Source organism: Xiphophorus couchianus, chromosome 2 (assembly GCF_001444195.1).
Source record: "Xiphophorus couchianus chromosome 2, X_couchianus-1.0, whole genome shotgun sequence".
NCBI classification, from domain to species: domain Eukaryota; kingdom Metazoa; phylum Chordata; class Actinopteri; order Cyprinodontiformes; family Poeciliidae; genus Xiphophorus; species Xiphophorus couchianus.
In genome coordinates, this window is record NC_040229.1 from 25,088,762 (window position 1) to 25,106,746 (window position 17,985).

The window sequence follows — 17,985 nt, forward strand, 5'->3', positions numbered from 1 at the left end:
AATGTGTTTTAGTTATTATGGGTGAAAATTGTCCTCATTGCACCTTAAAGAGAGCCTACAACATTACAGACACAAGGTGAATGACTTCTCCTTCTCTGCAGTTCAACCATGGATACTTGATGACTGATTTCTTGCAGATGCTCGTCATGTTGACTCCATAACCTGACTGTGAGTCAGTTCCTCTGGGAGGACCTGTTGCCTTTTCTGTTTATTTGTGCGATGTTGACCTTAATTGTGGATGCACAGGTTTGGAAAATAGAAAAAAATGAATAATTCATCTGGTTGGGAAAATAAGTTTTACGTCAGATCTTGTGGTTACACTGTAAAACAGTGGCATAAACAAATTATAAATGGAAAATTGTTGCCTGACGGTTCACTGACGCAAACTTTCTGGAAATACATTTACAAACCTACAATTCCAGTTTTGTCTTTGTAACACAGGTCTGATTTTATCAGCATTTACAAGCCAGATGGCTCACATAAAAGATTCAAATCATTTTAGGGAGGTGTACTTCAAAATGTATTTATTTTTTGCAAATAAAAAAATAAAAAAACAGCCAGGGATCACAAGAGAGCTTGTAGACAAATGATCAATGTAGCATACTTGTAACCAAAGTCAACTTATTGTAGATGTTATGTGTTGTTTGCTTGAGCTTTGAACTTCAGCCAATATTGGTAGCCGACATCCGAGGAGGAGGCCTTCACAGCCACAACAGACTGATTCAGCATTTCAAGATGAAGCATCTCTGGTCCAGAGAGCTTCCACATTTCCCACTACAAAAAGTTACTTTTACATACATGCTGCTTTTTCACCCTCATATTTTAAGACATTGTAGATGTTAAAAGTACACAGTATTACCCTTAACCCTTCTTGAACAGTAATAAGTCCTATTATCTCTTGGATCAACCATCAATGAAACAATGCTTAAGCTAACTTCCAGTATCTTGTTTTATTACCTTTATGGCATCTAAACACTTGTCTTGAACTTGTCAAACTTGGACTAGTTTCATAGACTAAATGTCAGGTCTATAAAATAGTTTGTGCACTTTGGGTCCTTCGTTTTGTTTGTAACAGTATCTTAAAATTTCCTATTTTACTTTCTTGGCATTTTAGAGCCAGCATAAGGATTGTTGGTTGTGTTCCACCTAAAGTAGACTGACTCTTTATTGATTATCAATCAGTGTGGTCACTACGACTAACTCTATTTGCTGACAGGTAAATCAAAGACAAAATGTGGTAAATTAATAAAAAACAATGGGAAAACTACTGCATTTATTCAGCATTATAAGGCTATTGAACATTTCACCATACTTATCCAAAAAACCTGAAAGCAAAGTCCATATTATCAAAGACTGTATGACACAAAAAAAACTGTTTGTATAAGCAATGACTTTACGCTAATAAAAAGCTAAAAGTGGACAAAAAGAAAATGTGGTGACAACCGAATTTATTTTTTGACACACAGCCTACATTATCATAAATAAACAGATTAAAAATCCTTACCCACATAACCCCAGTCATTTGTGTCCATTGTTGGAGAGCTGCCTGAAGATGAATCACTTGTAATTTAGCAAGGTTCAGATTTACTGTACAGTATTACTCGCGTCGCTAACATATTGCTTGAAATCGTTACCTTAAAATGTCTATAAAAAATGTTGAGCATGCCACTTTAGAAAAATATCAAAATAGAAACAAAACCCCTGCAGAAATCTGTGCCACTCCAAACGTCACCTCCAAGTGAGCGAGTCCTCACTTCTGTTGAGAAAGCGAACCAAAGTCCAAGCATTTAACCTCGCCTTTAGTTTGGCGCTGACTAATGTAAGACTGGGTTAAACCGCCCTGAAGCGAGTTACTTTCCTCCAGATGTCGTCTTTGCGGCCGTTTGAGGCGGGCTATGTGGGTGCACTGCAACAGCCAGCCCTGTATGATGGACTGAAGGATCAAAAATCTCATAAACAATGGTTAAAATAAAAAGAGACGTAATTGTGAACACAATTCGGCGGGCATAAACTCCTATGGGCTCATAGATAAGGATGGAATATAACAATTACATTTTTGAGTCCTCCTTTAAGTCAAATATATGGCAGTTAATACAAATAAAAAAAAATACACTAAATTTGGATTTTCTTTTTGTAAATTTACGACAATGCTGATAAAAAATGCCAAAAAAAAAAGTATTCAGTTCATAGTCAGTTAATCATGATTCCAATACCGAGTTTAGATTTTACTCATCACGACTGAAAGCCCCTGGGAAAGACAGGAAAACATTAACCGGCTGATTTTCCTCATTCGGTGGCCTGCTGGCACCGCCTGTCTCTCCTACCACCATAAAACGTCTGAAATGAATCAACCTGAGCACCACAGACATAAAAATAACTACCTTCACCTCTACTGCTACAAAGCCAATTCTTTTTTAATTCGTACAGAAACATGAGAACATTATGGTATTAATAGAAGCGCTGCTTTGTGTGTGGAAAACAAAAAAAATAAAAGAAGAGTGAAAGTAATAAAAGAAGGGGAGGGGCACTATGTGCTAACAAGTGTCCAGGCACTTCACAGTCAGAAAAACACCTGGCACAGCGCGTCGGATCAAAACTACAGTATGACAGTCAAGGGGGAAAAAAACAAACAAAAAAAAAACTACAATCATGCACGGATAAAACTGGCCACTCCGCTCCACACTCGTTTCTACATATACGGGTTAGATGCACACAAAGACACAAACGATTTACAGATTAAAATCAACATTTAAGTCGTCTCTTCTGACTGTCGAGCAACAGCGTTATTCAGAAGCTACTGTTTTGAGGAACTCTCCCCCCTGCTGTGGCGGGAGAAAAGTTGGAGTCTGGTAAAATGAAGTCTGTCGTTCCAATTAAAACTTTGTCTTTTTGTCCAAACGTGACAGGAGAAAAGGGGGAGTGGCCTGCTGTTGGAGTTGTGGCGCGCTGTGGCATGGGAGGTGATCCGGGCATGGTGGCAAGCTGCTGACGGTCCTTTAGTTGTCGGGGCTGCTGATGGCGGCGGCGGTGCTGCCGCCGATGCCAAGGTAGTTGGCTGCTGTCTCCACAGCACTTTGGACCGGGACAACGACGGCATCTAGGAGGCCTTTCAGGACGTCGATCTGATCCGAACTGAGGTTCTGGTACGCATAGTATAGGGAACCAACCACCACAATGAGGAGCAGGAGTTTGATCAGCAGGGAGAGGAAACCTCGTCTGGGCGGGGCTTTGCTGGAGGAGGTGGAGCTGATTGGCTGAGAATACATCTCGGTGTAGCTGCGGCTCTCTGTGTGAACAGTGCGCTGCACACGAGACTCGTCCAGCCAGTAATCGCTGGGTTTTAATGGCCGACCGGCTGCCCCTCTGATTGGACGCCTGCAGGTTGCACTGCACCCAAAATAAATACACCAATAAAAGATCAACTTTTAAATGAATTAGCTGATTAACTGAAACACTAATTGATTGGTTTAATGGCAAAAAAATAAGACTGACCTGCAACTAAAAACTCTGAGACTATTGACCATGTTTTCAGAACTTCTTCCACTACTGCTACTCTCCAATTTGCATAATTTGCTGTTGTTTCAACAGTTAACTTTATGTTTTCTCTTAGTTGTCTTTCTTTCCATAGACGCTACATCTGGTCTGGCGTTACGTTTGGCTGTGATTCCTTCCTGGAGGAGCATCAGCTGAGATAACGCTGCTTTCAACTAATCGTTCTCCTCTCCTACTTACTTTTTATCTTCATGGACATAGAAAGTACTCCTACATCAGTTCATCCATTTCTTTTTGTGTATCTGCTCTGTCTTCTTAAATCCCCAGTTGTACTCAGCCAGGTTCTGGTTTTGCTGCATTTTTCTTCCTGTTAAAGTGGAATTTTCTCCTTTCCGCTGTTGCTACATGCTCGGCATGAGGGACTGCTATAAAGTCAAAGATGACGCAAGCCATTGTCGCTACGTGCTTGTCCATGACGAGTGAAAGCTGAAAATCAGCGGCTCGATGTAATCTCTTGGGTTTCTTAGATAAAAACTTTTTCAACTACTTTGAATAATTAGCTGAACTTCCTGCACAGTTTCACAACTAGGATGAACTGGAATGCATGTGTGATTGAATCGGTAAAGTGTCTTGAGATGACGCTGTATAAATAAAACTGAAACTGAACAGCAAAAGTAAACCTATAACATAAAACGTAACCTCAATAGTTACCTGATGCCTGTGGGTGTGTTTATTTCATTGGCAAGGATATCTTCAACCACACTCTTGCTGGCTTTCTTTGGAGTCTCTTCAGTGATGGCCTCTTCTACAACCTGCCGGTGTAGCATCAAACATTCTCAAACAAACTCACACCAACATGCGACCGTTCACATTAACTAAATGGAAAAGCGCGACTCGCCTTGGTTTGTCGTCTGCTGCTGGTTCTGACTGTGACAGGAGTTTTTCCTCTGCTCCTTACAGGCTTCTCAACCACAGGAACCGGTTCTGGTTCAGTGGGAATGATCTCTTCTGAATGAGAAGGAAACGAACCACACACTTATTTAAAGGTCTATATAAGAATACTAAATGTGTGCTACTGGCTATTTTGCCCCAATAAACCTATTCATGTCTAAAATATATATATAAATTACAAGGGAAGTGATCAGTGCTCACCATCTTCTTTGTCACTGTAGTGGTCAGAGTTTGTGTTGCCGTTCTGGTTGCTGTCTGCTTTGGGGAGAGTTGTGACGTCTGTAGGAGCTGCAGGTTCAGCCGCATGCTCATCCAGAAGCTTCTGCAGCTTCTTCTCGTACACCTTACGGGTCGAAGCTGAGAAGACAAGAGAAATGCTTTTTCTCCAAAGAGGACAATTGGATGTTCTGCTTCAGGGAGCGATAGCTGCAAGCATGTCCAGTCAAAACCGGCTGATCTGTCATCACTATTGTTTTGAGTTTCGGTCTTTGGAAAGAAACAATTGATATCTACTTTCGTTTTCATTTTCCGTCAGATTTGAATACAGAATTTGAAGCCATATCCGTCATTAACTCCACCCAGGTTAATTAGAAAGAAGCAACGAGTGCAAACAGATATTTTATGCGACAATAGCAGGATTGTAAAATAGCTTTTACAATCTTCTATTATTGACCCAGAACCGTTAGATTGAGACAACTTTTTTCCAATTTCTAAAGACAAACTAAGGACATTTTCCCAATTGTCAACAGCTTCCATTTTCAGTTCAATAACCATTTTACACAAATCACATTTTTACACATCATTTTAAGTGAAGCCAATCACAAAGGGTAGTTTTATTACCCTATTTTATTTCATTTATTAAATAATTTGAACACTACGGTGACATTTATCCATTTTTTATTCATAAAAGTCCTCTTGATATCCATCTACTTAAAGACTTTCACATTTTTTAAAACTAAAGTCATAACCTTAGATTTTGATCCATTGTAGTACTATTTATTGACTTCCATTCAATTTAAAAACTCAATTTGTAAACTTTACTAATAAATTCCTAATCCTAAACTTAATTCACACTACAGCGCTAACAAATAGACATAAATAAACATACAAATAGTTAAGGTTAAACAAGAAAAACTTGATTATTTGACCTAAAATAGGTGAAATTTTACATGAAATATGTAAAATAAACACGTTTTATTTAACATATGTTATTTTACATACTTAAACATATTTTAAGTTCTGAAGCTTGACAGACATGATGTCTTTGTAAGGGTTTAATTTCAGGATTTATCCATCTGCTTTATGGCTTATTTAAGTGAAATAAAAAAAAAATTCACTCATTCATTTAATTTTATATAATTTACAATGCGCATGCTAACGAATTGTTCTTCAGAACTTAATTTTTTACCAGATTAGAAATTGAAAAGGGAGAGTTTAAATGTTAATAACATGTGCGTGCTGCGTGGCTCTGAGAAAACCCACCAACAATAGGTCCAGTGTCCACACCGTGCTTTGCCAGCTGTTGTTTCAAATCTTCATCTGTGAGCTCCGTCACCTCCACCTCCTCTGTGCGCGGCTTGTCCGTCTTTTTCGTTGCTTTCTGGTTAGAAAAGAATACATAAAGAGCAGCATTCAATTAGAGCAACAGGGATTGCCAGGAAGGAGAAAACAGAAACCAAATCACAACTTTTTAAATCAGGCGGTGGCCCGCAGACAGCCTCGCTTTGGGGAAAAAATAAAATAAAAATCCATGCAGCCTCTGAATCAAACTTACTCTTCCAGAGCGGCTCCTGTTGGAAACAACCGGGGTGGGCAGCTCTTCGTCGCTGGAGAATGTGTCTAAAGGAGGACTATTCTTGTTGTTCTGTATGGTCAAGTTCTTTAGATACAACTGCACGTAAACCTCCTTCTTCTGGTCTCCGCTCGGAAGCGGGACATTGTGCGCCGTGAGCTCGTTCTTTAGCTTATCTTTCGTGAGAACCGACGGATCTTCGAGAAATTCTGCCATGCTAACTTATATTTAGAGATAGCCTTAAAACGACTTCAGAATGCGGTCTCTTCCTTTACTGCTCGCAGCTCAGAGGAATTACCTACTCCAGTAAGCTGCTCCGAAAGCAACAACAGCAGAAACGTGTGCGAACAGCGCTGTTGTCAAACAGAAGTGGCGCCTACCCGCTTGCCTGCTCAACTAGCACCGCCAAAGCGCTTTGTCAAAATAAACGTCCACTTCTGCTTGTTAGCCTAGGAACAAAAATGCTCCCATGTAGCTCGGAATTTTTGGAAACGGGTCTACGCATATACTGGGACAGAAACCCGCTCAAAATCCAGCATTAACGGGCTTTCAATTGAAATAGTTAGCTTAGCTTCCAACCGGTCCACTTGCTTCTGTCTGTCCTCGGCTGCAATAGGGCCACACAAGAATCTGTGCCGCTATTGGACGACACGCTGCTGTGAGCTTTAATTTGATTGGCCGGCTATGAACGGCACAGTGGCAAGAAAGAAGCCGCCACAAAGGAACCGGACGACGCGTTTGAGTTTGTTTTATACACGATATCTTTGTGTAAATACTGGCGACCAAATGTGCAGTTAGGTTTGAATATACGTGCTGATACCACGGAAAGCCGAGGAAGGTAGTTTAAGTTACTAATGTAAATCAATTTTCTTTGAATTTAATAGTACCGACCATTTAATGAGTTAATTAGTTTCCAAATAATTTTAGCTATCTTATAGCAAGGATTTTTCAGTTTCCCAGCCTATAATCAGCTAATTTTAATAACAACATTACATAACAATGCAAATATTAAGCGGTTTAGATTTAATCATCCCTCATGTACCACAAGGGGGCAGCATATCCATATACTTATGAATTATAGAGAAGGATTTTTTGTAAGTCAATACGCAAAATAAAATAACTTTGTAAAGTTTCTGTTCACTTTCAGTGAACTTAAAAAAAACCTGAGACAGAACACATTAATAGCTGTAATAATTGAAAATAACGGATAAATAGAAAGAAAAATGTCTGTAAGTTGTCAGAATAGCAGCAGAATGATTGTATTGATAGCTTAAAATGATTTGAGACCTCTTGAGAAGAAAAAGCAGAGAATCGTAGAGTGAAAGGAGTAAAAAAGAGTAAAAAAAATTTTCAACTAACCTCTGACCCTTCACAGGGTCAAAGGAATTATAAAGTTGGCTTTTAGGAGACCTGGAATGTGGAAATCTTCAGGATTTTCTGAAACCGAATAGATCGAAAGCATATTCGTTTCAATACGAGACCTCTCTAGAAGGATATGGCATTGTTTGAACATATGTTCCAGCCGTCTTTAAAGGGTCTCTGGGCGTGCAGGTTTCTAACACCACCAGCCCTAGAGGGCATTGCTTGGAAGTGACACTGAAGTGGCTCCCCACCTGTCCTTCTAACTACCTCCTCTGGGGTACTTTCTGGGATGCTGCTGCTGGACTCGAGCAATCGATGCTCACCTCAGCTCCCAAACCACAGAGAACACAACTTTTCAAGTATAGTTCAACTTTTCCACAGCAGATTTGCCAGTGGAGTGAAAGCATAAAAAACTGTTGAGCCCTTGAGAAACACCTCTTAAGCTTTCTTTGTGTGTAATTTGCACAGAAAACAAGGCTGTGGCCAAGAATCATACAGAGAGTCTCTTTAAGCATAACAGACATGGCCTCTGAGAAATTATCAAAGCCTACTATTTAATCGTCAACGTTCATATTTTCAGAATGAGATCATCTAAAATGGACCGCCCCACCTGATGTCAACCAGAGAGAATATTTGACAACATTTCTTGACGGATCATTCTTTACTGAACCCGATGAACAAATGAAACAACTGGTCACAGACAGGCTTTCTTAATTGATTTGGAAATAAAACATAGTCAGCAGTTACATAAAGTCAAATAGGAAAATTAATTATGAAATGCTATGTGGTATTTGGAAATGACGGTGCATGTCAAGTGAAGGCCAGCATCCATCGGAAATGTTCTAACAGAGGATTTCTGATCATTGCCAAATATGTTGAACACAGACTCCTCAGTGGAGCGTGTCTTGGATTTACAACCATTTCTTAACCCCAGTTAAGCCAACGACAGAAGTACCTTTGGAAAAGTCAAAACTTCCCATCCAGGGAATATCTGATTGAATTCCACTGACGCAACAAGCGTTGGTTTGCAATACACTGTTTATATCACACATGCCCCTTCTACGGCTTACATCTGCTGCTCAGTCCAGATTTATTTTTCGTTTCCAAATTTACGCCATACTGATTTAAATAATCCCCAAATTTTGGATAATCATGTACCACCATAACTTTTGTGTTTGTCTCTACTAATCTGTCACCACAATCTCGTATCTCCCAATGATTCTATAGCTAAATGCCAAACCAATTAAGTTTAGCTTCTTTGCCGTTTCCTGTACAAAAAAAGGCTGGGTGGGATGTGGGCCGCAGGGCCAGTGCATTTCAACAAAGTTGGGATTTGTGTCTCCTGGCCTCTGAACAGCCATGTAGAAATGCTAACGCAGTATATTTTCATCTGTTGACAATCTAAACTCCACTTTAAGGACACACACTTACTTAGACATTCCTGTCAAAAGGAAAAATGAGACTGCTTCTCTGGCCTTGTTGATGCCCAGTTGGCTGCCTGCCTATTTGTATCAAAGGCACTACTCCGTTTATTTGCATTACTATTATGTTTTGGGCTTCTCCCATTTTATTTGGCACTTTAATACAAAGACACACTTGCTCGTGTCCTCGCTGAACTTAAGGCAAACATTATTGGTTGTGAAGTGAGTGAAGACACCCACGCTCAGGACGCCATGGGACATCTCGTCGGATCATTTGTTGGAAACCTTATTGTTCATGTCAAATAGATGTATACAGTTTGAGCTTAACAAACATATAGACGATAGGAAAAAAATACAAAATGTTTTTCCTCGTTGAAAACAGCAAACGTTTCCTGTTGTCTCTTAGTTAGGATTACCACAACTATTTCTATTAGCTGGAATGCCAGCCAAGAGGTTTACATACCCCATCATTACTATTTCAAACAATTTAGGAAAGCCCAGACGATGATGTATTTCTAAACATTTGAGCTCATTAGAGGCACACTTGTGAATCTAATTTACGGCAACAACTTAAACACTGTCTACTTGTGTGACATGGTGGGAAATTAAATCAGCCAAGCTACATGAAAGACAATTTTGGGCTTCCTCATGTCTTTTTCGACTTTTACTATAATTTCTAGATGGCTGACGCTGCCACACTCATCTGCTCATAAGGCAGGCATTTACATTATTAAACAAGGCAACCTAGTGTAATTACTCCACTGAAGTTCTGTCTTTGTGCCAATAAAGGCATAGTAGTCTCTGATAGATATCTGTTTATTGGTTTGTGGTTGCAATATGACAAAAAATGCAAAGTCAGTTCAAGGGATTTGAATACCTCTACTTGGTGGGTAGGAAATGTGTGAATGGCCTATAATAGGTAACCACAACTGTTGAAGCAAGGTAAAATTTATCTCATCATTTATAGACTCAAGTCCTCAGCACTGGCTGATTAATACCTTAGTGTAGTTTTTTTCTCTTTTCAAATAACTTATTTTTAATTACTATTGCAAAAGATGTTATTGCAACATCAAGTCTAAAAAAACTAATCAAGGTCCACCAGCAGGTGAATCTTTTCGAAACATGCCTGACAAGGCTGAACAGTTCGGCAGATGGTTCAAAACTGAAATGAGGGGGCGACCTCACAAAGGTGACTGCCAGACTCTTGGGTTGACAGGAAAGAACTATTTCCGTGCTTAACTTGGCTGACTCTAACAGGCTCGCCTCTGCTTAGTTTTTCTGTCCGCATGGTTGAACACTGGTACTGGACCAGTTGTGGAAGAGCCAAAGTGCCCTCAGAAGACTTGATATCCCCCTGCTGTTCCCTTTCACCGTTTTATGTCCTTGGTATATGTTTCAAGTCCAGTGACCTCTTTCTTAATTGAGTTGTTTTACCTCATCTTTAAGCTAGCCTTGTGAATGAGAAGTGGATAATTAACGGAGACTTAACAGCACTTGTCGGTGCAAGTGCCAGATCAGCGAACATGCCAGCAGCTCAGTTGTTTCAACATTTTTTTTTTGCAAAGGTTGGCAGGTTTTGAGCTCAATTTCCAATAAAGTTCCTGAAAAGAAAACGAAGTGGATTTTATCAAAGCTGCCAACAAGTTACCTCTTTAGGGATCTTTGTGTGAGGTGCCTCTGTAGACTAAGTTAAATGTGCTTGTGATTTCCTCACTGGTCGATGTGGGGTTTTTTTTGGTGTCAGGTTATTCTAAGTAATAGCCCTCAACTCTGTATCTATAACAGCCAAGACAAACCTGGTACTTCAGCTGATACAATCTTATCTGTTTAATCTTGAAAATGAAAACGTTTGGGCCTCCGTCTCTCGCTGCTGGTATGAACTGCCCCCAGACTGGCCCCCTTCAGCAGAGCTCATCATTATGTTGGGGGAAAAAAGCACTTGCTGTCATGTTTACCACTCTTCCAGGAGGCAGCCTTGAAGTCTACAATCTTGTATCAGCTCATAGTTTTTGGTAGTAAAGTTTCAGGGTTCTATCAATGCTCCGAAGCCTCACAGCTTGGCTTGGCGGTGCCAGCGGTGACGGACAAATGTGCCAAGTCTGGTGGGTTTGGCTCTTTTCACACCCCCTGGCGTCCAACACAGATGTATCCAGCTGAGGTACAATAATTTGACACCTTTTAAGCATTTGGACCCGTTAGCGTGACAACCACTGCTTTGTTTTATATTCCTGCCTATTTTGAACGCAATAAAAAAATTACAGTCAGCAACATCTAAACTGTGTTTTTATTCACTTTGGACCTCTGCCCCTTCCCACCCCTTTCAATTCCCTTTATTCCTCCCTTTCCTATGTGGGATTTAACATACACTTTGTGGTAACCTTGCTAGGTTATCATTTTTTTCTATGTTCTCTCGCAGTGAATAAAGGCTTGTTTCTCAGTGCCTGCTTGTTAAGACTTCAAGGACAGCTCCCTCCATCTGGTATTAAGTATTGCTGGTGTCAGTGTCGGGTTAACTGACACTCCTACACTTCTACTAATGGCAGCAAACATTCATCTCCTATGAGGTGCTCACCTTGGAAAGAAAAAGAAGAAAAAAAATCACTAAGCCTCCTCATCCCCAATCACAGTGGGGCTCTCACCACCCACTGAATGAGACTATGGTCATGAAAAGGGGGATTGTTTCACATTCAGGCACACGAGAGCCAAAAAAGTAATACGCATGTTCTGTCATGGATTTGCTTTCCTTTCAATTCCAATGAGATGTTGAGAGGTGTTAAAAGTAAAAAGAGAAAAATCAGCATTTTATTGTTTGATTAGATTACGGATCGAGACGTATTGCCCAATATTTTGGTACAGTTACCCTCATAAACAAAATACGGCAATATTGTCTTTCTAAAATTGTTTGTAACATATAATTGCATGGAACTCCTGCTGCTTCTGTTTGTTGTAGGGATTCAACACAAAACAATATATTTTATGCTGTTGCATCAGGTTGTGGGGAAGGGTAGTTGTAGCTTTTGTCAGGACTGTCTGCACTCATGTTTCCTCTCAACGTTCACAAACGTACAAACATCCTTAAAGGGGCAGCATTATGTCTTGTCCAGCCACCTAAAACCATTTTATAGCACAATCCAGAAATTATGTCGCCTTCAGTTGTTAGAAACTAAAACCAAAACTATAGCAATGCTGTATATATCAAACATGACTTAAAAGAAATTTGACTTTGCGATTTAACGCCTTGAAATTGTGCCTCTGTTTCTTTAAGAAGCTCCTGCTTTTTCCAAAACTCTGCCTTTTGAAAGTCATCACAACAGCATTCATCTATTAAGCGTTTACAATGTACTGGATGAGAAATAGATCGTATGATGAGCTCAGCAGATGGAGTTCTACCAAGTATTTGCTAATTGCTGCTGGCTAGTCTGAAGGAGCTGAGTGGGGGAATTCCCCAAAGCGTTATACATATATATAACTTCAATGGTTGCCATGGGAGATTTGACAGATTTCTCAAATATGCATGACAAAATTAAAGCAGCATCCCAGGTATGTTTTTGATGAGAGAATAATATTGATAACATCATGTAAATCTAAAAAAAGTTGATTTTACATCGTACTGCCCCTGTAAGGGCATTGTAGAGCAACCAATGAACCTAACTGTCATGTCTCAATACATTTTAATAAAAAACAAACAGTTTTTAAAATTAAAAACTGATTAAAAAAGCAGTTTTTAATTCATAAATATCTTGTCCAAATGAGTCAGGAATAAAGACAAGTGCTTCTCAAACCACAGCAGCTCAGCATCAGCACCCGTCCTCCTCTGAACCGCCTTCTCTGTGGAAATCTAAACAGCTTTTTAAGAATGAAGAGGTTTTTCAGTTTGTTGCTAAATATAGACCACCTGGTGGGCGGCGACATGTTCCAGAGCCATTTTCAACAAAGATGAGCCCCAGGTCCAGCCCTGCGCCCAGCGGGTGGCGAGTGCCGGTGGTCCGCCTTTCTCTTATGCACTGGCTCTAAAGCAAACACTGCAGTCCTGCGGTGAGCAACAACATGGCAACGAGCGAAAGGCCTCTCTGTGCAGATACACACAGCTTTGGTGTGTTGTCTCTGCTGGCCCTCTCAGTCTCGGCCCTGCCCATCACAGGGGCCTGGGCAGGGGTCGAGGACCAGAGACAGACCTTGATGTTTGATCCCAGAAACCTGCTGGGAACCTGGTGGTGGTGTGGGGGGAGTGTTGGACACCTCTAAATAAACATCTAAAGAAAATGTTATATATATACTAGTGTTTGTTAATTTTGAGTAACAGGGTTATTAAAGTCTAACAAGAAAGTTAAACTTTATCCACCATCGTAATGTACTTCTTGGAATGATTTCAAATAAGGAGCCTAGGTAGAAGATATTTATTAAATTTTTTATGCTAGGTTTAAGCTAACCCAATGAGAGCATGGGAACAACAACACGATATCCATGGAGAAATTGTGTAAATGGGTTGTTATACTTCTGATCTGTAAAAAAAAAAAAAAAAAAAATATATATATATATATATATATATATATATATATATATATATATATATATATATATATATATATATATATATATACTATTTTGCCATAGAGTAGTGAGAGAAACCTCAAGTCTGATCAGGAAATGTATGAAATCTGAGCATTTCTATGACAGAGGCGGGGTAATGGGCCATTAATCATCACTATCATTCCCAATAAAGACTCAGATTAATCAAAACAGAGGACAACTGAGCACCCCAGTCCTTATCCACTGAGGAAAATAAGGGGCAACAGGTAAGCCTTTATCCATTCAGCTCTGTTCTTGCATTGCTCTCCTATACACGAAGATCATAATTTAGGGAGTATCAATGGCTACCTGAGAGGACCACAGGGGTGGCAAATAGTGGGGGCTGTGGCTTTCTGAGCTTCTTAGCGGTGGGAGCAAAAGGATTTACGGTAACTCTCAGACAAGCGTTCACAGCTTGGACATTTGGCCGGGAATTGATATTGTGTCTGGCTGAGGATCAAACCCACTGAACCCGAGGTCCAAAAGTATCTACACAAAACCTGAGGATGTTTGAATGATAAATCGCCGACATTTAGTGGTGAAGCAGAAAAAATATTGGCCTTGCTGGAGATATCAGCTTTAATCCTAATTTACAGTGAGCGTACATGCTGGGTGGCTTGATTGACCAGAGATCGGCTTCTGGTTTAATTTACACGCTTCTCTTACACGCTCCTCTGAGCGAGGATATAGGTTTTCCTGCAGATTCAGCACAGGTGTAATAAGAGAGCTCAACCGTGCAGCGGAAGAAATGTAGTCAGTGGGGGCATTATTGAATATCAGCCACCGTTTCAGGTAAATTGTCCAAGTTATCTATTAGTTGATATCCATTCCTGTTAGATCATTTCTCCAGGCAGCTGCAACTTATTTGAGTCCCCCATAAGCCCTGAGTGATTCTGGTTTTGATAATAGAGGAACCAGCCATGGGAAATTTCCTGAATACTATTTAATGAGAAAACCACATGGCTTCAATAGCTCAAGATGTTAATATATCTGATGTGCCGAGGAAAAAAAATAACTCAACCGTGCAAACTTTCCTGTTAAGAAGAATAAAAGTTGACATAAGAATGTTTTGGGAATACTTTATGGGATTTTCTTGTGTGTTAGGCTCAGGTAATAGCAGCACCACATATGGCGCCTTCCAAAAGTATTCACATCCCTTGAAATTGTTCACATTTCGTCAAATTATAACCACAAATTTCTATAAATTTTGTGTAGATTTCCTGTATTAGACTAACAAGGAGTAATACTGAGTTGTGCCAGTGAAAAGAAAATTATACAGGTCTGCAATTATTTTTTACAAAAAATAAAAAGAGTCAACTCCTTTTACACCTAATGCAACCATTGTATTTTAACATCAGAAGTGATCTACAAATAACAATCTGTTAGGATTTCACAAATTTTGATGTTCTTGAGTTATTGTGAAGTCCACAAATATTTATGAAAGAAGCTCAAATTTGAGGTTTTTCGAAGGGAAAAAAGCAAACATCTGTACACTGGACATCACTGTAGGAAAACATGGTAGGGGCAGCATCATGGTGAGGGGATTATTTTCTTCACCACAGACAGAAAATGTGATTAAGCCTGGGACGGAAGTTCCCATTTTGGGAAGGATACCACCCTAAACATGCAGCCAAAACTGTAATGGGAAAGTGTATTTAGAGTGGCTCAGTCAAAGCAACCTGTGACGACACCTCAAACAGAAGTTTGCAGATCTAATCCAATCAATCTGACTGAGATTAAGAAGAACGGTGGAAAAATAGCAAAGACAAACCCCAGTATACTTTTCATCTACAATTGCAGCAAGAGTTGGTTCCACAAAGGGTAAGAAAACTTTTGAAAGGCACCGTCGGTCAGATGAAGTTCTTTACACAACCATGGCACAAAAATGACTAACTTACTAATCCTAACTTACCAACTATCACCCAGTAGGAAAAATATTCACGGTGCTAATATTAGGGAGACTGATTAAGGTGCTACTATTAGGCCTTGGCATTAATACTGGTCAAAAGTAGGAACGCCCTCAACACTTTCCTTTGGTGTTCATGCCCTCTGTCTTCAGTGGCACTCTACATGAAATTTTGAGGAGCCAGACCAAACATGCCAAGGCAGACCACAGGGTTACTCACAGCCGCTGCACATTCTTTTGAGGCTGAAATGCAACCTGGTCCTATTTTTCAGCAGCTTGTCAGGCTCAGTGTGGTGCAGAGAGGCAAACTAGGGAGGAAAACTGTTGTCACCTTTCTATAGCTTTAACCCCTGCAGATGAGGTGGAAGCTTCGGCTGTCGAAGGGCTGCTAGTCGGCATGCGTGTGGAAACAGAAGATCCACTAAGAACATCAGCAGGGGCAGAGGAAAATAAAATAAATAGAAAGAATAGAAGTCTATTAGCCATGGACACGCTTTGGCGAAGCAGTAAGTGCACAGCAACCACAAATAAACAAAACCATCTGCTAGACTGAAATTGTAGCGACAACATAACAATTTGAAGCAAATTCAGTAAAAATCGTTGTAAAAGCCGAAGGAAACCACACCTTCCCCTGTTGGTACTTAGAAAGTAGTTTTCTTTCTTTTTATATTTATTAATGCTTTGTCTAAGAGCATCTCTTTCTATTTGTCCCGATTCTCCTCTCTCTTTCATTGGTCCCCATTGGACAGCGTTCAGACTTGGCCTGGAAACAGTGCAGGGCATTCAATATGTTTGAGCTTGTCATCAAATCAAGCTTACTTTGAAAAATGCTTGTTATGACTGCAGCCAACCGAATCCACCAACTCTGCACCCAGCGAGAGGGGATGCAGGAGAGGAAGGCTTTCAGTCAGTCGCGTCACAATTAATCCAAGGAGACTTTGAAATAATTGTCCAATAACAGACAGAGTGATGCAGTACAAAGATGACAGGTAGTAATGGAAAAACTTCATATTGCACTCTGCAAAAAGTATTTATGCTCCTTAAACTGTTTCACATGTCAGCCTGCAACCACAATCTCCCATGTATTTTATTGGGATTTTTATGAAATAGGCCAGCACAAGTCAGAGCTTAATTGAGAAGTGAAAGGAAAATAAAATTTGATATTATTTTACAAATAATAAACCGAAAAGTATGGAGTGATTATTGTATTAAAACTCCCAAAATCCAGTCCAACCTATCTATAAAGTCCACGTGTGCATTTTAATGTTAGTAGAAATAAATATTCAAGAAATTGGAATATGACTGTATTCTAATAAGCAGGTATAAAATATACTTAAATCTATATTTAAAAATAATTTCTCTTTTTATTGGTCTGATGTAATGTTCTAATTTTGAATATCATGTTTTCAATAACTGCAAGTGAAAAATCCTCACAATTGACAGAAATAAAGACTTTCAAACATCCATATGTGTGTAACTCATCAGGGGTGTCAAACTCATTTTCATTTTGGGCCATATCAAAAATCTGAATGTTCTTTAAGTGCCGGCTGTGCCAGAATGTATTGATAAAACCAATTAAACTGTTAGAATATCAATAAATAGCTTTTCCTCCAGGATTTTGTTCTGGGTTTAGTGTTTTTTTTCCAATCAAAATAGCATATTTTGTAGAGCCAGTTTAGAAATGTTTGTAAGAAATTTGTACGACTTTTGCTCTAATGCCTCTTGTTAAATGTGGCCTCTTTAATAACTCACCATGACTATAACTTGACATCAAGTACAGCTGAGGCAGCAGTCACTGAAGCTCAATGTCTTTGACCAATTTTGAGAGAAATTTGCGGTAAAATAAGAACAAAAAGATTTGTTAATTTTGTGTAAATTTAGCAGATTTCTAAAAAACTGGAAGGACTTATTGATGAAATTTGGAGTGTAGAGGGCCACATAAAAAGCTACGGTGGGCCAGATTTGGCTTTGAGTTTGACATATGTGATATAAAGTGTTCCACTCTGTGATAAAGTTCCTGAAATAAATGGAGTTTTCAATAATATTTTAATTCATTGAAGGGATCTGTAAAGCTGTTCCAACGGAGCCTCAGAGGTTTGGTTTTTGAGAAAAATAGTCACCTGGATTGTGAAGGCTAAGAAGCAATTCCAGACAACAGAAAGGTGTGGAGAAGAAAGTCGTTTTTTAAAGAAAGCCTCATTCAACGTCTGACAGAAAATTCAGTAAACATGTAGAAGAAAAAAAGCTGTGGTAATGTAAGACTAAAACTAAACTTCTGAGTCTACATGCAAAAAACAAAACAAACGTGCTATATGTACTAGTTTGTGTTGGTCTGTAACATAGAATCCTAATAAAATACATTGAAGTTTGAGGATCACCTTGAAAACATTCAGAGTACATAGGGTTTTACACTGTAAGAACATAAAGAAAAAAAAAGATTTTTTTTCCTTTTGTGAAACGATTTGATGGCAATGTTATTGCTTTTGGCAATA

The 17,985-nt window shown here is 39.4% G+C and overlaps 1 protein-coding gene across 2 annotated transcripts; it reads right to left on the reverse strand.

Moving 5' to 3' along the window:
* Positions 1–1,254: 1,254 nt before the first annotated feature.
* On the reverse strand, positions 1,255–6,864 carry tmpob (thymopoietin b). 2 transcript variants are annotated; one of them, XM_028039413.1, is made up of 6 exons: positions 6,218–6,864; positions 5,926–6,043; positions 4,645–4,800; positions 4,391–4,497; positions 4,204–4,304; positions 1,255–3,387 (listed from the first exon to the last, which is right to left on the reverse strand). In XM_028039413.1, the coding sequence occupies exons 1-6, from the start codon at positions 6,449–6,451 to the stop codon at positions 2,997–2,999; spliced, it is 1,107 nt and encodes a 368-aa protein (XP_027895214.1). In that variant the 5' UTR covers positions 6,452–6,864; the 3' UTR covers positions 1,255–2,996. The 2 variants fall into 2 exon arrangements, with proteins under 2 accessions (XP_027895214.1, XP_027895207.1); XM_028039406.1 differs by having other exon boundaries at positions 4,391–4,500.
* Positions 6,865–17,985: the final 11,121 nt, after the last annotated feature.